Source organism: Juglans microcarpa x Juglans regia, chromosome 2S (assembly GCF_004785595.1).
Source record: "Juglans microcarpa x Juglans regia isolate MS1-56 chromosome 2S, Jm3101_v1.0, whole genome shotgun sequence".
In the NCBI taxonomy this organism is placed as follows: Eukaryota; Viridiplantae; Streptophyta; class Magnoliopsida; order Fagales; family Juglandaceae; genus Juglans; species Juglans microcarpa x Juglans regia.
Genome location: NC_054597.1, coordinates 943792 through 963451, shown reverse-complemented (window position 1 = coordinate 963451; position 19660 = coordinate 943792). Strand labels below are relative to the sequence as shown.

Sequence of the window (19660 nt, the reverse complement as noted above, 5' to 3'; positions counted from 1 at the left end):
GTCCACGACGATATTAGATACCACGTATATAGACAGCCCATTATCATCAGTTCAGAACCTTTAACTCCGAAGTCATCTCCTGCCATTTACGATCCAAGATGTTCCTTTCCACAATGGGTCTTCCGTTTCTACTTCATTTCTCCAAATTAGCAGTCTAACAACATTCGTCAATCGAAATATAGAATCCTTTCATTCCATTTAAATACCTCTCTCTCTTTCTTACTCTTCTCTCTGGCTTCAGAGTCCATTGCCTTTTCATTCTCTCAAGTAAGTAATTTTATTCTTAACTTTTTTCTAATTGTTATAATAAAAATTTCTCATTCTGATTCTGTTGATAAAGGAAGGAAGAAGAAAAAGTCGAAGTCTCGAATCTCATATTTGTAGGACTTATTCGATTGTGTTTTTCCTCTATTTTCTCGGCAACCAAACAGACTGTTACGGACTATTGCGTGTTCTGTAGGTTGATCTGTTTTTAATGTTCTTATTTTTAGGTATAGTTCTTGCTCTTTTTGAAGTTCAATTTGGGTTTTGATAATTTAATTTTTCAGCCGTCAAGGTTTTTCCGCCGGCTAATTGAAATTGGCCGGCTAATCTTCCTGGTGTGACCTTCAGAAATTGGCCCTAATATCTCATTTATTTATTTGCTATTTGATGTTAGTCCATAGATGCTTGTTGCGTCGTATTCATGTGTCCGATCCTGAATAATTGAAATCTTAGCACCACTGAGTTCAAAGTTTCATGCTGAACATAGGGTCTGACTGATATTGTGTTGTTGACATTTCCTTGTTTACTTCAAGACATCTCCTTTCTTCATGTTATCTGTTAATGCTAGTCAAAGGTCTAGTAACGTTGTTTTGCAATCATTATGGTGAAATCAATATGGGTCGAAGATGCTCCAAAGTCGAGATCTACGCATGGAAGTCATTACCTTCCTTAGTTTAAAAAAAAAAAAAATCCTTGTATGATCTGCAGATATCAATTATCATTTTATCTTGTTGAACCAGTGGATATTGATGAAATTGATTCCTTCTATGATGTGCGATTTCTCGTAACAAAGAAATTGCGGACAGAAATTATATAGACGTTTGCTCGCTACGCAGGTATTCTGATCTGACATTATGGGCGGAAGTATGATAGATGACGAATGGGAGCTTACCTTTCCATCTAATGGGGTCCGAACGGTGGTTTTAGTTGGACGTACTGGGAACGGGAAAAGTGCAACAGGGAACAGCATTCTTGGGAGAAGGGCCTTCAAGTCGAAGGCAAGCTCTTCTGGCGTCACAAGCTCTTCTGAAATGCAGAGAACTGTACTGAGAGATGGGCAGATTATTAATGTCATTGACACTCCTGGTATAGTCATACCAATTTGTATTACTAAATAATTTTTTTTTATAAGTAAAAATATTATATATTAGTAAACAAGAAACACCTCGCTCGTACTAAATAATTGGCTTAGTTGTATTTAAGGTTATCCAAGCTATTTCCATCCATGCCTTTTGGTATGTTTTGGTTACACGAGGACTAACATATAGGTCATTGCAGGGCTATTTGATTTCTCTGCTGGACCTGAATTTGTTGGCCGAGAAATAGTGAAATGTATTGACTTGGCGAAGGATGGTATCCATGCAGTTCTTGTAGTTTTTTCAGTTAGGACCCGCTTTTCACAAGAAGAGGAAGCCGCACTTCGTGGCTTGCAGACATTATTTGGAAGCAGAATTGTTGACTATATGATTATGGTCTTCACTGGGGGGGATGAGCTTGAAGACAATGATGAAACATTGGAAGATTATTTGGGCCGTGGGTGCCCGGAGCCACTAAAGGTTAGCTGGAGATAATCCTGCGAATCTACACTACTTCTTAAGCTTTGGGTTCGCTGCTTCTAATACGATGACATTGTTAACTACGGGCTTGCTTGTTTATGGAGTTTTGATTCTCAAGAATTTTTTTTCTTTTTGAAGAGTGTTTTGATTCTCAAGAATTAAGACGGGTCAAGATTATTTAAAAAGGAGTTCATATGATCTAGGGTTATTTCAATTCATTTGTATGTTGAGTTTTGAGTGAATATTTTTTAAAAATAGATTATTTTCTAAGAGCTATAGACTTTCGAAATGTGCCTATGCACTGGCTGGAGGTTCTCTGAGATGAAGAGATCATTGTGAGAGAAGCGAAAAATTAGTTAGTAGGATGGGTTTGTTGAGAAAAACTTTTGCTAGACCATCATATAACAGACTTAAATATTTGACATTAGCAGATTCTTGTCAGTGCACCATTTCTGAGTAACTTCATGGAGTCCCGAAAAATGGATGCTAGAACTTTCTCATTACTGGGAAATCACTAGTGGTGTGGACATAGTATAGATTTGTTAAGAGCAAACCTAAAATACCTTGCTAATATTTAAAGTACTTTGTTATACATTTGTTTAGTTGAACATGTGGGAATTTTTGGTCTATTCTGCTTGGTCAGTTACTATCTTTGATGAGGAAGCTGACATATAGTAATATTTTTAATCAATTTTGATTTTGACATAGGAAATCCTTGCTTTGTGTAAAAATCGGCTTGTGCTATTTGATAACAAGACCAAGGATGAAAGTAAGAAGATTGAACAGGTTCAGCAACTTCTCTCCCTTGTAAACATAGTCATCGCACAGAACGAAGGTCAACCATATACCGATGAGTTATTTTCTGAACTGAAGGTGATTTTTTCCCTTTTCATGGAATCAACATGCTCTTGTTATTTCACAATATTTCATTAAGTCTTTCTATCAAAAATATCATGATAACGACTTTTATCATTTGACAGGAGGGGTCAAATAAACTCCGCAGTCAACAAGAGCAAGTTGATTCCCTGAAAGGTTACTCTAAACGAGAAATATCAGAGTTTAAGGAACAGATAGAACGTTCATATGAAGAGCAGCTCAAACGAATCACTGAGATGGTATCTTCACTGCCTTTTACTTCCATTTGCCAACTGCTTCGATGTTTGCATCTTGCACTCAATATGTTCTGTGATCAATGTTTCAAGACTGTGATATAAATCTGGGAAGGAGTGCAGCTACACTCTTGATCCGTGATTGTTGAAGAAGACTGCCCCCAGTTAACACGAGGCTTTATTTGTATTTTCTAGACCTCCATCTTACCTTCAGTAAAAGATATCTGCTAGAACTTCATGATTCAGATATGCAGATACATACGTTTTTCTTCTATCTGCATGATAGACATGAGTGTGAAGCTGCATTTTGATCTGATGCGGTCTGATTTCAAAAAACCATATAAATTAATGAGACCTTTCATAGTAACAAGTTGTTTGTGACTTTCTGGTCGGATTCTACTTCGAGATTTATATGCACACACAAGGTGTATGACAAAGTAATAGATAATTTCCTCCCTGGTTTACCCATGATTTCAGATGAATTCACTGAGTGTTGATATCAAATCCAGTGATTTCACAAAAATATACTGCAATTTAAGTGTGCTGTTTGGACTCTGAAGAAAGTAGGATAGGATAAGCTGAATAGGGTTCTGGCTTTGACCATGTCTATGGTTTTTGGTTTGGTGTGAGATTATAACCTTGGGATCAATGTTTTGAGAACTTAAATGGCATTTTCCCTTTGCACTCAAGCAGCAGTTGAAGTTGAATGCTCATTTTTTGGTCATCCTGTTATGTCTTTGTTGTCTTTAAGGACTAATTGGTCGTTCTAATCAGTTAATAGATTGGGAAGTGCTATAGAGTCTCACTTTCTTCAATTTGGCAAACTGTTGTGCACGGCTTATGCTACAAGTCCTTGTTTTAGCCTTTCAGGTGGTATATGGTTGGGTTGGGGTGGTTGTTTTTCTGTTTCAAGTTCTGAATATTTCTTTGAAAAGAAATACAATATACTAAATAAAATATGGATCTTACTCTATTTGGTTAAGTCATGATTATCGATATATTGTCCAATAGGTTGAGTTGAAGCTAAGAGAGACAACTACGAGGCTGGAACAACAATTGGCAGAAGAGCAAGCTGCTCGACTGAAGGCTGAAGAGCTAGTACATGAAGCTCAACTGAAATCCAGTGAAGAAATTCGTAGGCTCAGAGAGCATCTAGAAAAAGCAGAGGAGGAGCTTCGTAAGCACAGTGAAAATCGATGTACCATTCTGTGAGGTAAAGGGTTATGAAGACAACTGCTGTGGAGTACAGACCTTCCCTCCCTTTTAATTTTTTCGTGTTAATGTTTCTACAACAATTGATTGACAACAAAAAGAAGGATTAATCGTCTATGTATATGTTTCTATCACAAACATAAATGTATTCATGTATAGGTATGTGTTTCTTTTGACTTTGAAAGTAGCTAGTTTAACTGTCTCTAATACTCTTCTACATGGGCCCCGCTGGAAATTAAAAATAAATCATAACTATATATTTTACCTCTCCCCGCTATTCACTAGACAACCTACTCCGATTTATGCAAACAATATGACGTACAACAAAGAATGCCGATTCCTCTCCAAAGGGGCGCACACTTTTTATATGCCCCCAACAAACATTACGCCTTTCTGGGTAAATGACATACCTTTCTATAGAATGCCAAAAAATAACAGTCACTTTGTAAAGAGTTTTTATAAGGACGGGATGAAAATGTTAAAGCAACTTCAAATCCCCAATGCATTTCAGGCAGACTGCCCGTATGAAGAGAACCTGAAAATCCAACAACAACAAAATGAATGGCCAGCTTATTTGAACTATGATGAGATAAAACAAGTTTCCAGGTGGGAACCTGCTTGAAACTGTCATATTCCACAAGACCGATATCAAGGAATGCAAAGAATCTTGCATTCAAGGAAGTGATGATGATTTATTGCCACAGAAATCACTAAGAGATCCCAGCATTAGCCCATGAACCCACCAATTCCTCCATCAGAATGGCCGAATTCCCACAAGCTTACTGGTTACTCAAGATTAATTGTAGGGTTGAACAAAGTGGGAGGAGAAAACCACTGCGGCTTCATGATGTGCCAAGCTAGATTCTGAAGGATAGAGTCATTTAATGTCAGCGTTCCTATTTATTTGACACTGTCAATCTTTAACCACTCGAGAATGAGTAGTGCGTATCTAAAATGCAAATTTCTAACCATGTGTCGAGGTTGTTAGAAGTGCCCTAATGCTGTTATTACAGCAATCATTTGGAATACATTCCAACTAAATCAATTGAGCACAATATTTAAAACTGTAAATATAACATATGTTAAGATATAGAGTTGCTTTTTCTGTAGTGTCATTCCCATGAATAAAAACAAAGATAAACAATATTGTTCATTATGCCGTCCTCAACTTCCAAAATGAAATTGCAAACTCTTTCACATCAATCTCACTCATTGAACCGATATGATATATTAACTTAAGAGCTATCCATTTGATTTTCTGATTATTTCCAGCGGCAGTAAATATCATCGTTAAAAATGAAGTTTATGAACACCTTATGGTGGTGGTGGTGGTGGTGGTGGGGAGAGTAAAACCATAAATCCAAACCATATGATAATCTAAGTGCAAGACATGGTCCTTTCTCAGGAAAACCAATAACCTCTTGGGTTACATCGCCTATGAGCACAACAATAGAAGATCTAGAAGCCATTATATAAAAAACATTCAATGCAGAATCACGGTAACTGTAAGGTTTCAAATGAACTATACTTGAAAAGAAGTGAAGACAACATCATAGAAGCCATCAGGCGCACCTCATTTAATTACAGTCAACACACAATGTGAATGGAACTCAATCCCGAATACCAAGCTCAACCTCGAGCTCATCGTCATCTTCAAAAAGCTTTAGGAGACGTGCATGCTGCTCTTCTCTCTTCTTTTTTTGCCATATCTTGAATAAGAGCACAGAAAAACCAACAACTGCGACCAAACCAAGGCAAACAATGGCTACCTTGAGTCCTATAGAGCCACTTGAAGAACCATGACTCACAGTTTTGTTATCATTTTTGGTACTCGATGGATCGCTCGCCAACCCTTAGAATAAAAACAAGACCAGAAACAAAGAAAACAACCTTGAGTTTCAAATCAGAATTTCTTTAATGTAAGTTCTATTTAAAGGGTAGAATACCATCTGAACCAAGCCCATCTAATTGTAGTCAAGTAGAATAAAACCAAGAAAGCCGCATAATTATATGGAGGCTAAAATTTGGGATCTTATACATTATTTGGTCGTAATTGGAGTGATTTTATTGCTTTTGAAAGCAAATTTCACCTAGATCTTTTCCAAGAAAAGAAAAGACTGTAACTTCAACATGCTAATTACATGGTATCGACAGCACGGAAGACTAAAAGTTCGTCTAATCTTTGATCAAGCATCATGAGAAAATTTCCAAAATCCAACCCAACTTTTCTACTCAATAAAAAGAGGAGAATCAAAATTATCTTCAACAATTCCAATTACCAATTGGAGTTAAGTCCCGTTAGATAGAAATCAACGGAATAATGATAAAAACCAAGTCATACTCTTATTATCCTCCATTGTCAAACTACTAATGCCACCGAAGCTACCAAGCTTGAGCTGAGATTCGCACGCGGAACAGCATAAAAGACAAAAATTACGTTTCTTAGTTTGTAATTATTGTACAAGCAACCAAACAGAAGAATGTTTCGCACAACTTGCGAGTTGGGAAATCAAATAAAAACCCAACAATAGTCATATCTTCTTATAAACAAACATAGACAGAGAGAGAGAGAGAGAGAGAGAGAGAGAGACCTGAAATGAATTGCAGATGGATCGAGCACAGCAGTAAAAGGAATAGCAGAGATCTAGGGATTGGAAATCTACTCATGTTTTTCTCTGCCTCTCTTCCCTCCAGAAAACATAAAATGAAAAATAAATAAAAAATGGAAAAACTAAATAGTAGAAACATTCAAACAACCAGGTCCTGCTGACAATCTCCCCCACGTCAAACTATCAACCAAGTGATCTCGGCCCCCGCTTCACCATGTCGGCCGTTTATCACTTGGCGGGTCAGGCTTGGCATCTGTATAGGTGGCAGCCTACTACTGGCTTATTTCTTATAATTTTATCGTATTTACTCCCACAATAATAAAATTCTCTCAACTCATTTCATCTCATCTCAATATTTAAATACTATAAACACTTTTTAATTTTTAACTTTTACATCTAATAGTTACTTAATCATTACAATTTTTTCAAATTTCTAAATAAAATATAAAAAAAAATTCAACATTTTCAAAATTTAAAATAAAAAATAATTTTAAAAAATAATATTTTAATCTAATCTCATCTCATTATCCAAATCATACCTAAATATGTATGTGTATATATTATATATATATATATATGTCTAAGAAAAACAAAGGTTATAAAGAATTAATGACTTAAGAAAAATTATTCTTATTCGTCATTATTCACCATCCTACACCTCACATTATAAAGAACACCCCCACATCTTAAAAAAAAAAAATTCATATCGTCAATGAGGTATGTAATGTGAATAGTTGCTAATTTTTTGTAGCAAAATTCATGACTCAAAATGGCATAATGAAGACCCATATTTTTGGAATTCCAGTTTATAATCTAACCAATGAGTTTTCGCTCCTTTTAATTTTCTCAAATTTTTTTCTTCCGATCAGGCAGTCCCGGCGACTATAAAAAATTTACCCATTTTTTAAAAATAATTTATTTCAATAAGAGTCTACAAATTGCTCATCTCTTGCATAAATGATTTTTGGTATGATAGTACAATTCAAAAGAGAAACACGTAGACACTGCAATATTGAATCATGTCGAAATTCGAATAATGTGAATCCGCTTAGACAATATAGTCTCTTAACACTGTATGATCCCAGACATTGCATCTACTGCTTTAGACGTTAAAGCTTGAAAACGATATGCCCATAAGAAAAACTCATGTGATATAATTTAAGCTATCCCACTAAGTTATCATGAGACCAAAAACAACTAATGTGATGATCAACGTTACAAAACAACTAATGCGAACAGAATAAAAAGGTTGGATTAGTTCGCAACAAGAGCCTAGAAAAACAAAAAATTGGGGTCAATCATAAAGAGAACCCTAACAACATTACACTTTGTGCTATCACTTGAAGCACTTGGCATCCAACAAAGCCTCCCCCTCAAACGGCTCATAATCTTCAATCATTTGATTGACGCGCTCCTTCTCTGCTTCATCATTAATGTCAACCTTCTTCCATTCGTACAGCTCCATATCATAGCACTCATCAATAACGAACTGAGGAACTTCTTGTCCACGGAAAAGCCACAAGCCCTTCACCTTGAATGGTGGCTCTGAGCCAATAACCAGCATCTTTCCAAATGCATACTTACGAGCCAAATCCATGCGTTGCAGGAAACCACTCACCTTGTTCAAAGTTACAAAGGAAACCGTATTCTCGTCATTATACTTGTAATCACAGAACCATAAGGAGTATCCCTCAGGATCATACATGTCCCAAAACCCTGAAGAAAGAGGCAAAGATGAAGATATAAGTATTGCAATAATTATCACATATCGTACACACATACCATCTGCTGAGCTGAACAGAGTTTATCAATGTTGCAATCCACAAACTGATAAGCTAAGTTCTACAACCCACATGCACAAAATACAACTAGCGCCACTGCAAAGGATTAAACATACACCAAGACAGCTGCAAATAAGTCCGGGAGGGGGGGGGGGGGGGTGGGTTAGGGATTAACTAAACTTGGTACCACACGACAGTTGACCTAAACAAACAAATAATGTGGAATAGACCTTCAAGCGAGCGGATCAAGAATGACGGTACAACTTTATATTATGAGAATTAAATTAGAAAAAATTATAATTATGGAACGGTATCAAAGCTAGAGCCCAGGCAGTTACAAGGTTTGGGCAACATGTGTGAACCCACTACTTAGGACTCATTACATCATCCTCAGTTATATCTCAGTGGTGTTTCTTTAGTTGATCAGCATTCCCAATATAGTCACTAGCATCAATGCAGAAATTACAACTTAGAACTTTAACCAGGCATCATGAATCTGACCTACAAATCCACACCATACCAGACTCCCATATGCATGCGTCTATACTTGCTCAAAAAAGTGAAGAAATCAGTATTGATATAAAAAAAAGTGTATAACCGCAAGAAGAACAGTGGACAAAATAAGAGAAGATTCAAAAAAGTATAGCAAGTAGGAAATGCGGTTCACAATCATTGGTCATTTCAGAACTTCATAATTAGCATGCTAAATTGCTGTATGATATTTAAGCTAACAAGTGTCTCAATAGAAATTTGAGCAACAGAAAACATACGAAAAAAAGAAGAAACACAAAAAAAAAATGACAAACCTATTCACACCAATGTTTAATGTACTCTTAATCAGATTAAGAAAAATCATAAGTTGCCAGTGTCACACAATTATTATTTTTTTTTTTTGGGGGGGGGGGGGGGGGGGCTTACAAATTGTGCATAGTGTAATTTAGAACATTCAAACTGCATGGTAGAAAACGCATTAAAGTATTTTCATACAGGCTAATAGCATATATAAAAGAACGAGATATAGGAAAAAACTTGTAAGTGAAATACCTTTAACTGCAACCTCACGGAAGTTAGTCTTTGTGTTTGAGTAAAGTCTTTTCCACTCATCCAGAATCATCTTACTAGGAGGCAAAAGATCAAGAGGATTCTTTGCTTTGGGTTTGGGTGCCTCTTCCTCCTCACCAGACCCTTCTACTTTAGGCGGTACTAGATCTTTCTTGACCTCTTTCTTTAGTTCAGCTTTTGACTTAGGTTTAGCAGGTTCTTTTGGCTGTGAAGGCTTCTTTGCAGACTGAACAGGTGGGATGGATTCAGTTTGCCTCACCTCACCCAATATCTTTCGGAAATTGGGCTGATTAACCATGGTCCAGAAGTATCTCTCTACATGAGGGAATTCAGAGGTAAAACTCTTGGTCAAGATCCGGTTAAATCCAAGAACCAAGTTACAAATCATAACGATATCAGCCAATGTCACAGAATGTCCGACAAGGTAAGTGTTGGAAGCAAGGTGTGTATTTAAGGCATCTAAAGCTCTCTTCAGTGCAGAAATGGCAGCTTCTTCAGCCTTCATGCAGATAACAGAAAATTATGGTAAATAATCCCCCCATTTCCAGACATATAAAGAAATCTTTGGCAGATGAAAGAACAGATCTTTTAGAGAGTAGGACTTGACTAACCGGTGGAAGGTAAACAGCAAAACCAATTCGTGGTATGAACCAGTGCAAAATATTGGCATCAATTTCCAATGATGCAAAATCAATCCATTGCTCAATATGAGCCTGCCAAAAGAAGCGGGACAAGGAAATGATCACAAGTGGCTCCATTGACAAAATCTAGAAGCATAGTAGCATTATTAAAACCCTAGCAAAAATATTGGTACAATTGTTTTTGCACAAAATCAACCTCTAATTATTATTACAGACCACATATAAAAAACAAAAATCTTGTCACCCGGTACCTGTTTCCAGTGGATTTCTAAGTTTTTAAGACTTTTTGAATAACCAATTATCCCAATTGTTCCGGAGTTTCATTTTCTAATCAATCAAATCTTAGCATCAGAGTAATCCAACCAGACCTTGAGATTAGAAAAAATAAACTGATTTGATGAAGCTCTTAAACTTAATCACTTTGACTCCAAAATGAGAAAATTTAAACTAGAGAAACACACACACACACACACACACACAACCGAAGAAATGGAATTCCCAGTCAACTTACACCAGAAGTTAACACAAGGACATAGAAAGCAACAAACAAATCTTTGAACACTCTTGACAATCCATACATCATCACTTACATATTCAATCAATGAAGCACCAAAGAGAGGATTATCAGCCTTCAAACGTGCAACTGCAGCAAGCAACAACCGAGTATAAAATCCAAATTGTGTCACTTTCTTCAAAATATTCTAAGGAAAGCTACTCATAAAAAAAAAAAAAATCTAAGGTTAGCTTAAAAGGTAGCCGCACCATAGCGTGCAATGGCATTACTCTCAAATACAGGACCACCGGGTGTCTCCAGCACAGGAACCTACACAAGAATTATGTTTTTCAGGAAAACCAGACGTAAGAAACATATGGAATGCAGAAGGAGTCTGTAAATATCAAAAGACTCCACCTTTCCAATTGGGTTCATCTTGATAAACTCAGGAGTTTTGTTTGAAACCCCCATCTCAAAATTCTTCACCAACTGAACATCAACTCCAATATACTCAGCCACGATAAGTGCCTTGTAAGCATTCTTATTTGTGCTCCCCGAATGCAGGACCTAAAGGTAGATAGACACACAGGTGGTTTAAAAGCAATTTTCAGTTGCGTGCACTTACATTATCCACTAAGTTAAGATGAAAAAGAACGATCACCATGAATCCTCCTTGTCTTATGTGGTGCATATGGCTTGAAAGAAATGGGAGATGCTTCGAGGATAAAGAACGCTCTTTGGGAGATCTTAGGGATTTTTTCTTGAGTACATTGAGTTCTTGGGCTAAAGCTTTTGTAATGGAGGATAATTTTCTGCATCTGTTTTAGTTTTCTGGTGTCAGTTTCTTTTTGTTTTTGGAAGTTGTAGGTTTCCTTTGTATACGTCCCGTGTACTTGGGCTTATGCCTATTTCTTTGAATAAAATTATTACTTATCATAAAAAAAAAAAGGAGGATCACCATGTATCCTCACAACAGTGTCTAAAAGATATATAAAGCTTTTGAGTTAAAACTAGGGTGCTTAACAAATGGCGCATCTGCTTCGGTTCTGTTCAGGTTCCAACAACGTTAACTTCCAAATATAGTGAAGAAAAAACACAGAGGAAATCCGCATTTGGCAGTAAATTTTCTATTTGAAAACGGCCCATATTATTACCAGGCCGTTTTGTAAAAGAGCGGCATGATAGTGCAGCCTAGTGTGCTGTTAACAGATAAATATTTGATCATATCAAGATTCAACTCTTCATTTTTCCCAAATAAAAAACATTGAATTAAAGAAAAATTTCCAATTTCTGCGCACCATTTCTAATCTAATCCAAACCAAAAGATTGGCGACGAATATAATCTAAAACTTCCACATTTTGGATTGAAATGAGCAACGAAATGTAACCTAAAATCGAAAGTTGTTGAGAGCTCACCAAAGCCATGGCTTAGCAGAATGCTTCTCACTCCTTGGTTCGATGAGACCGAGAGTAGCAAGAGAGGGTGAGTGAGAGTAGGTGTAATATGCCGTCGTGGGGAGATGAATGAAGAGTAGAAGGAAGTATGTCGGCAGGAAGAAGGGAAACCTAAGAGAATAAGAAGTGAACTGGGTTAAGCGGCTTATAATCCAAGTGGGCTTTGGGCTCTCAGTAGGACTAAGGCTTTATTTTATCAATGCATTTATTACTTTAGTTTATGAGGCCCACGGACCGTTGTAAGGAGACTTCTAATCTAGTTAAATACGCAAGGAAGGGGAAGGGAAAAACACATCTAGACTATTCTTAGAATTTGTTCTGAATCTTGTGGAGGCGCTCTCCCTCGAGGCTCGAAGAAAGCAGTTATCAGTAATATGTCAATATAGTTTATCATTTCCATCCATTCTCCCTGTTTATTACATCGATTCATCACTGTTTTTTATAGAATACTATTACAGAAGGAGAGAGAGGTTTAGGGTTTGTGGAAGGAAATATGAGGGTGGTGATTGGTCTAATATGGGCCTCTAGGTAATTCTGGTTGACCTGAAAGTTCTCGCTCTGACCCACCGTACTATGGCCTGCTTATTGGGCTGGGTCAGCAGGCCCGTTCTTTATGGGCCTGATGGTGTCTTGAAAAGGCCCAATTGAAGACTTCTATTCCTTTTTTTTTTTTTTTTTTTTTTTTTTTTTTTTTTTTTTTTTTTTTTTTTTTTTTTAAAAAAGCAGACTTCTATTCTTTTAGTCGAAAGGTATTATGACGAGGCTATAGACTTGCAAGAAAACAAGATGGTCAAACATGTCCATTAAACAAATAACTTTTACATATTTTCCGCACAAACATTTTTGGTTCTAACGCCCGACATGTCCATACATTGTTAATTGTTACCTATTAATCTCATTGCCACTAGGCGGGGATTCCATTGTTTATATTATTTGTTTTTCAAAAAATAATACCCATACAATCAGTTTTGTATTTTTTTTTTTATCCAACTCTATTTTAAATTAAAGATATTTTTACAAAAATAATTAATAAAAGTTACATTATTTTATAGAATAAAAATATTACAACTATAAAAAAAATTATATAAAAATAAATTTATAAATTCACGTGATTCTATTTTTTTATTTTTATAGAAATATTCTCAATTTACAACCTAATTTTATATATTTTGTGGGTCTGGTTTTTGTTGTTTTCTTTTATAGAAAGGCTAAATCTTCCGAATTCGGGACACAAAAAGTGTCCCGAATGACGTTTTTTTTTTTTTTTGTTTAATAATTAAGAAAGTATTTTTTAATGATATTGTGAATTTTTTTATTTTTTAAAAAATATTTATGATGATTAAAAAAGTAAATAAAAAAAAAGAAAAAAAAATGCTGTTCGGGAAGTAAATTGGGATGTTTTTTGGGTAAGTGTAGTACTACTCTTTCTTTTATAGTCGTTTGGTTTTTGTTGGTGTAAAAGCTGTTTTCTGGACAGCCTAAATCTGAATTTAGACAATTCTACGTCCAAGTTCATAATTATGACTATTCACGGCATTCACTTTGCAGTTTATTGTTAGGTACTAATAAAATAAAGTTCGTGATTAAAAATAGAGTGGCGCCACCAGCTTTGACTCTACTAGTAGAAAGTTATTTGAGAAAAGCCTATAGGCCATCCATAGCGTATTGATGATATATTTTTTTTTTTTTTTGAAAATCGATTTTAAATGTATTAATATATATTTTTATGTTTAAAAATATTTTAATATATTAAAAAAAGTAAAAAAAAGTAACTAGTGGTATAAACGAGCAGTATTACTCAGATGGTAGAGTAGTACCGCTCAAGTTATTTTTATATTTTTTTAATATTTTTAAATAATTTTAAAAAATAAAAAATATATATTAGTATATTAAAAATTATTTTATTAATTATTAAATAAAAAAAATTAAATACATGAACGAGAGGCAAATTTTGACGGTATAACTAAGATTTTTCTTAAAAATATAGGAGATGTTTCTACCAAATATACATAAGATTCAACGATTGATGGCGCGAGTGCAGACCGTCCAAACGAACGTCCTGTTAGTTTGCAGCCACACGCCTCTAATTAATCTTCGTGGCCGAGGCGTCATCACAGACATCATCACCGCCGGCGGAAAAGCTGATGACAAATGCCTTAATATTTTTAGAGCACGCAATTTTTCTTTCTATAAATACCCAGTTCGATCTCGCATTTTATTCATCCCGGCCACTTCTTGTTGAAATCAAGTTTTACGAGTATAATCATCGCAAATGGCTGCTAAAACTCCCACAGTTCCTCTTCTCACTCCTTACAAATTGGGGAAGTTCGATCTATCCCATAGGTATGCACCCAAAGATATGAATTATCAGCATATGCGATGGGTTTTGACTTCCCATGATGTTGTAATCATGCTAGGGGCGGGAATAGTTCTTTTCACTTTTACTTTACAAGAAACATGTGTTTGTTGAAACCCCAGTTGGTATTATGACTGTATCTGTCGTCGTAGTATATCTCTGGATACAATGTGCAAACTCTTGTTCAGTTCTATTGGTTCTTTTATCTTGGTGTGTGCCTGTATGCGTTTATTATAGCCAGAGGATCAATAAACTCTTGTTTCATTTAAATGCACCATTCCGCGAGAACGAGGTGTTTGTGATTTTATCTTTTATTTTTATGTGTTTTCTTCAGTTTATGGAAATTTTTGTTAGAACGAGGAAAACCTCAGGGACACACGGCTTTTGTTTTGTTTTTTTTCCCCCACAAAGGTCACAAAAGAACTGCCTGTGATAGTATTGAAAGGAGAAAGAGACGAGGTAAAATATTGTATTCAGTTTGGCCTACTTGTACAGGGCTTGGGGTTTGAAGAAGAAAGGACCTGAACAAAATATACTTTTGTTGCCTTCAAAATCAAAACTGCTCAGTTTTGGCTTTTAAAATATTTCCTGACAGTTATTTATTGTTTTACTCATGGAAAAAAAATTACATCACTCAAAGACTTCTCTTTCTGATTCTGTTAGCTAGTGTTAACTGTGTTTTTCTCTTCAATTCCTCAAACCTTATTAAATTTTTTAATCTAATTAACCACTGGTGAAATTTTCTAGCTGCCCATTCTTCTGCTGCAATCATTTCATAAATGGATTGTTAGTTTATTTTAATTTGTAGCTTACCTTTAGTACTATTAAGCATGCTGTTATAACAAATATAAAGAGGCGTAATCATATTAGTCTTGTAGCTTGCAACAGGCAATAAATATGTGATCTAAAGCTAGCATACCTCATTGTTGAGGTTAGAAAGATTTCTTTTTCAATTAAGTTAATGTGCCATTTACCTTCTAATTTCAGAGTGGTTTTGGCGCCATTGACCAGACAGAGATCTTATGGCAATGTTCCTCAGCCACATGCTATACTGTACTATTCTCAAAGAACCTCCAAAGGCGGTCTTCTGATAGCTGAAGCCACTGGAGTTTCAGACACTGCTCAGGGGTAATTTTAACTATAATAGTTTGGAAAGTTCGTTTTGTGATCCACACTTGAAGGACAGTTTGCATTTTGAGGATTCCCCTTATTTCCTTGTGAATTTTATGACTTACTTTGGTTTCTTTGGTATTGTAAAGGTATCCAGACACACCTGGCATATGGACAAGAGAGCAAATTGAAGCATGGAAACCCATTGTAGATGCTGTTCATGCAAAAGGTGGAATCTTCTTTTGTCAAATTTGGCATGTTGGGAGGGTTTCAAATCAAGGTTTGTCTTTGAAAGTGGCCTTTACTTCTTTTCTTCTAATTCTGATGAATTGGGCTGTGCATTTTTATTGTGAATGGAGAGAGTTAAAAGTTAAAAAGGTATAAGTGACAAAAACTTTATATTGAAAAAGTTTGCAACGAGTGAAGGAGTGGTCCTGGTTTACAAGCATACAACATTATGGTTCCATACCAATAATCGAGGAGGAGTCATTGTATATGAACTGATTTTGTTGGGAATTAGATCCAGTGGAAGTTCTGATTGACTTCTAAAATATCTTTAGTGCGGTACCGTGCAGTGCCCGTGGTTCCATAATCTGCCACATTTGGAAAAAAAATTACCTTTCAAGAGAACCACTAATGGGCTTTGCATATGGATTCCTATATATTGCGAAGTTTATACTAAGTGGTGGTTAGTGGTTTCCTTTCAAACTCATGTGATTGAAGTTTTTTCTTAGACATTAATTCTTTCTTTGATATTGCTTTCTACAGGTTTTCAACCAAATGGACAAGCTCCAATTTCTTCAACTGACAAACCTTTTACCCCACAAATTCGAGCTTATGGTATTGATGTTGCACAGTTCACTCCTCCAAGGCGGCTTAGGACAGATGAAATCCCTGGAATTGTCAATGATTTTAGGCTTGCGGCAAGGAATGCTATTGCAGCTGGTAAGTTCTTTTCATAAAATTGATAGAGTTTAACAACATTATTGAGAAAGAATAACAGATGTTGTGCTGAATTAGTTCTAAAATTAATAATAACTGGGGAAAGATACAACGTTTGGTTTAGGCTTATTTGAAATGATGTTATTTAAGTTTATATTAATGCACCAGAAGAAGAGGGCATTCAAAATCAATCTTGAGAGCAACAGGAAGCATATTGGTATTATTTGTTTATGCAATGTGGGAAGAATAAGAAGTACAGAGTCTATTCTTAGGCAACATTGCCCCTTGGATCAACTCAGTTTCTTTGGTGGATACTCACAAGAAGCATTCTTACAGGATTAACTCTCTTTTTTTGAAAAAAAAAATTACGATTGCTTGCCGCCTTCCCAGCATGAAATGAGATTATCACACCACTTTCATTTTTACTTGGATCAACAATAACTTTGTTGCTTCCTTTGTGAACTGATATTATTTGTCTTGCACATAGGTTTTGATGGAGTTGAGATCCATGGAGCTCATGGTTACCTGATTGATCAGTTTATGAAAGATCATGTGAATGATCGAACGGACCAATATGGTGGATCCCTAGAAAATCGTTGCCGATTTGCACTTGAAATAGTAGATGCTGTTGCTAATGAGATAGGAGCAGAAAGGGTTGGAATAAGGCTATCTCCTTTTGCAGACTTTATGGAATCTGGAGACTCAAATCCAAAAGCGTTGGGCCTTTACATGGCTGAATCTTTACACAAGTATGGGATTCTCTATTGTCACGTGGTTGAGCCAAGAATGAATGGAGTTTTGGAAAATCCTAACACTTCCGACAGTCTTCTACCCATGAGAAAGGCTTTTAAGGGTAGTTTTATTGTTGCTGGGGGTTATGATAGGGAAGAAGGAAATAATGCCATCATAGAAAACCGCACAGATCTTGTTGCTTACGGTCGTCCATTTTTAGCCAATCCAGATTTGCCTAGAAGGTTTGAGCTCGATGTTCCTCTCAATAAGTACAACAGAGAAACATTCTACACCTCCAATCCTGTTGTTGGTTACACTGACTATCCATTTCTTGAAGATTCTGCTTAGATCTCCACAAGAAATTCTTATAGTCTAAACTGATCCCTCTCTAAATCCTATGTTTCTTTTTCCTGAAGTTGTTTCATTGTGTTGTACAAGTGCAATGAAGATATGCTTATAGATTTATAATATAATAATTTTGTCATCTTGGTATAATTCCTTTGGTTATTTTGTAAATACCAGGTTGATTACATGTAATTGCAGTATCCTTTGGCCGTAAGTGAGGATTATCAATAAAAATTGAGTCTCGTCCTCTTTAGTTAAAAAAGGAACACATGTTGATGTGAATTTGGCATGCATGTCTCACAATCAATGTGAATTGTAATTTGGCTATTACAAGGAACGATTCTTCAGCATGGGAGCACGTTAGTTTGGTTATCCAGATTGCATATACAATTGCAAACGCCTAACAAGATGTGCATGCAACAACCGAGAATGAAATCCAAGTTGTGTCACTTCCTTCAAAATATTCTAAGGGAAGATACTCATAATAATAATAATAATAATAATAATAATAAGGTTAGCTTAAAAGGTAGCCGTGCCATAGCGTGCAATGGCATTACTCTCAAATACAGAACCATCCAGCACAGGAACCTACACAAGAATAAATTTTTCAGGAAAACCAGACTTAAGAAATATATGGAATGTAGGAGTCTGTAAATATCAAAAGACTCCAACTTTCCAATGGGGTTCATCTTGATGAACTCAGGAGTTTTGTTTGAAACCCCATCTCAAAATTCTTCACCAACTGAATATCGACTCCAGTATACTCAGCCATAATAAGTGCCTTGTGTAAGCATTCTTATTTGTGCTCCTCGCATGCATTCCTCCAGGGCGGCTAAGGACAGATGAAATCCCTGGAATTGTCAATGATTTTAGGGTTGCGGCAAGGAATGCTATTGAGAAAGAATAACAGATGTTGTGCTGAATTAGTTCTAAAATTAATAATCACAGGGGTAAGATACAACGTTTGGTTTAGGCTTATTTGAAATGATGTTATTTAAGTATATATCAATGCACCAGAAGAAAGAGGGCATTCAAAATCAATCTTGGGAGCAACAGGAAGCATATTGGTATTATTTGTTTATGCAATGTGGGAAAAGTAAGAAGTAGAATCTATTTGTTTATACAACTCAGTTTCTTTGGTAGATACTCACAAAAAAAAAAATAATAATAATATAGGGTTTTGGCAAGCTAGGGTTGAAGTTATAAATACAGACAAATAAACTTCTAATCATTTAAAAAAAAAAGACCAAAACAATTGAAAGTTGAAATCAAAGGAAATGGCACCGTTTCCTCTCACAATTCCAGTTTATAGTATAAACCCTTAAACAATTTCAAACGGCACCCTTCTCCTCACTCTCGTCTCTCGTCTTCGCCTCTCTAGTCTCTGCCTCTACTTTGTCCTCTCGTCTCCGTCTCTCTACCTCACTCTCCATCTCTCTACTTCCCTCACCAGGTGTTACACATACCGTGAGCTCACGGAATCATTGTCGTCGTTGAACCTCCCTCACGGACTTACGGCCTCACCTCACGTCCCTCTGACTTCGATTCCTCACGGTAATTTTTCTCCATTATTTTTTTTCATTTCACTTATAGTTATTTGAAATTAATTCAAGTTATATGAATCATTAGGGTTTTGTGATTATGATTGTGAAATTACCTGAATGCAATTTATTGTTGATGGGAAGCTTATGTAATTTCCTCCCTCCATATGCGTGAACTTGAGTCCACAAGTTGCCAATGGCTAAAAGTTTGTGTTTGTGTATATGGATTAATTTTTTTTGAATTTATGTGTTTTTGTGTGTCCGCGTGTGTTTGTTTATATGTATGTGTGTGTGTGTGTGTGTGTCAGTGTATTGGACCATTTGAAACTTTCGAAGATAACTGAAGATTTGAATTTATATGTGTGTTTGCGTGTGTCAGTGTATGTCTCCCTGTGTGTGCATGTTTGATAGTTTGCGTGTATGGATTGCATTGCAAAACAGATTGTATGTTT

General features: G+C 35.9%; 3 protein-coding genes and 1 long non-coding RNA gene across 6 annotated transcripts in view; 2 read left to right on the top strand and 2 right to left on the bottom strand.

Annotated features, from left to right (window-relative positions):
* Nucleotides 1-19660, top strand: part of LOC121252603 (12-oxophytodienoate reductase 2-like) — a 31955-nt gene that overhangs the window by 23 nt on the left and 12272 nt on the right. Inside the window, exons 2-7 of the mRNA XM_041152328.1 lie at nt 6773-6778; nt 14359-14525; nt 15526-15666; nt 15798-15928; nt 16417-16593; nt 17078-17683. Of these exons, the coding sequence (XP_041008262.1) occupies nt 14455-14525; nt 15526-15666; nt 15798-15928; nt 16417-16593; nt 17078-17670 (1113 nt within the window). The 5' untranslated portion in view covers nt 6773-6778; nt 14359-14454 and the 3' untranslated portion in view covers nt 17671-17683. The remainder of the gene's footprint in view (nt 1-6772; nt 6779-14358; nt 14526-15525; nt 15667-15797; nt 15929-16416; nt 16594-17077; nt 17684-19660) is intronic.
* Nucleotides 10-4348, top strand: LOC121252607 (immune-associated nucleotide-binding protein 9-like). The gene is made up of 6 exons (XM_041152331.1): nt 10-267; nt 1101-1350; nt 1543-1820; nt 2529-2693; nt 2801-2935; nt 3941-4348. Exons 2-6 carry the CDS (start codon nt 1119-1121, stop codon nt 4139-4141), a joined length of 1011 nt encoding a protein of 336 aa, XP_041008265.1. The 5' UTR covers nt 10-267; nt 1101-1118; the 3' UTR covers nt 4142-4348.
* On the bottom strand, nt 5617-6977 carry LOC121252610. Its single transcript, XR_005938248.1, has 2 exons — nt 6733-6977; nt 5617-5993 (listed from the first exon to the last, which is right to left on the bottom strand). It is a non-coding gene; the product is annotated as an uncharacterized LOC121252610 (long non-coding RNA).
* LOC121252602 (elongation factor 1-gamma-like) overlaps nt 7885-19660 on the bottom strand; it is a 30465-nt gene continuing 18689 nt past the window's right edge. Inside the window, exons 1-7 of one of the 3 annotated variants that reach the window (XM_041152324.1) lie at nt 12144-12164; nt 11145-11294; nt 10997-11057; nt 10825-10877; nt 10205-10306; nt 9576-10092; nt 7885-8466 (exon numbers count right to left, since the gene is read on the bottom strand). In XM_041152324.1, coding sequence (XP_041008258.1) covers nt 8087-8466; nt 9576-10092; nt 10205-10306; nt 10825-10877; nt 10997-11057; nt 11145-11294; nt 12144-12152 — 1272 coding nt within the window. In that variant the 5' untranslated portion in view covers nt 12153-12164 and the 3' untranslated portion in view covers nt 7885-8086. Of the gene's footprint in view, nt 8467-9575; nt 10093-10204; nt 10307-10824; nt 10878-10996; nt 11058-11144; nt 11295-12143; nt 12165-18338; nt 18377-19660 lie in introns of those variants that run through there. The other 2 variants (XM_041152327.1, XM_041152325.1) reach the window with 2 other exon arrangements.

Bases quoted from the DNA above. Each gene is read 5' to 3' on its own strand.
- LOC121252607 (XM_041152331.1), top strand. From the start codon at position 1,119: ATGGGCGGAAGTATGATAGATGACGAATGGGAGCTTACCTTTCCATCT. The intron at 1,351-1,542 runs GTATAGTCATAC...AGGTCATTGCAG, and splicing joins TAATGTCATTGACACTCCTG to GGCTATTTGATTTCTCTGCT. The intron at 2,936-3,940 runs GTATCTTCACTG...ATTGTCCAATAG, and splicing joins TCAAACGAATCACTGAGATG to GTTGAGTTGAAGCTAAGAGA.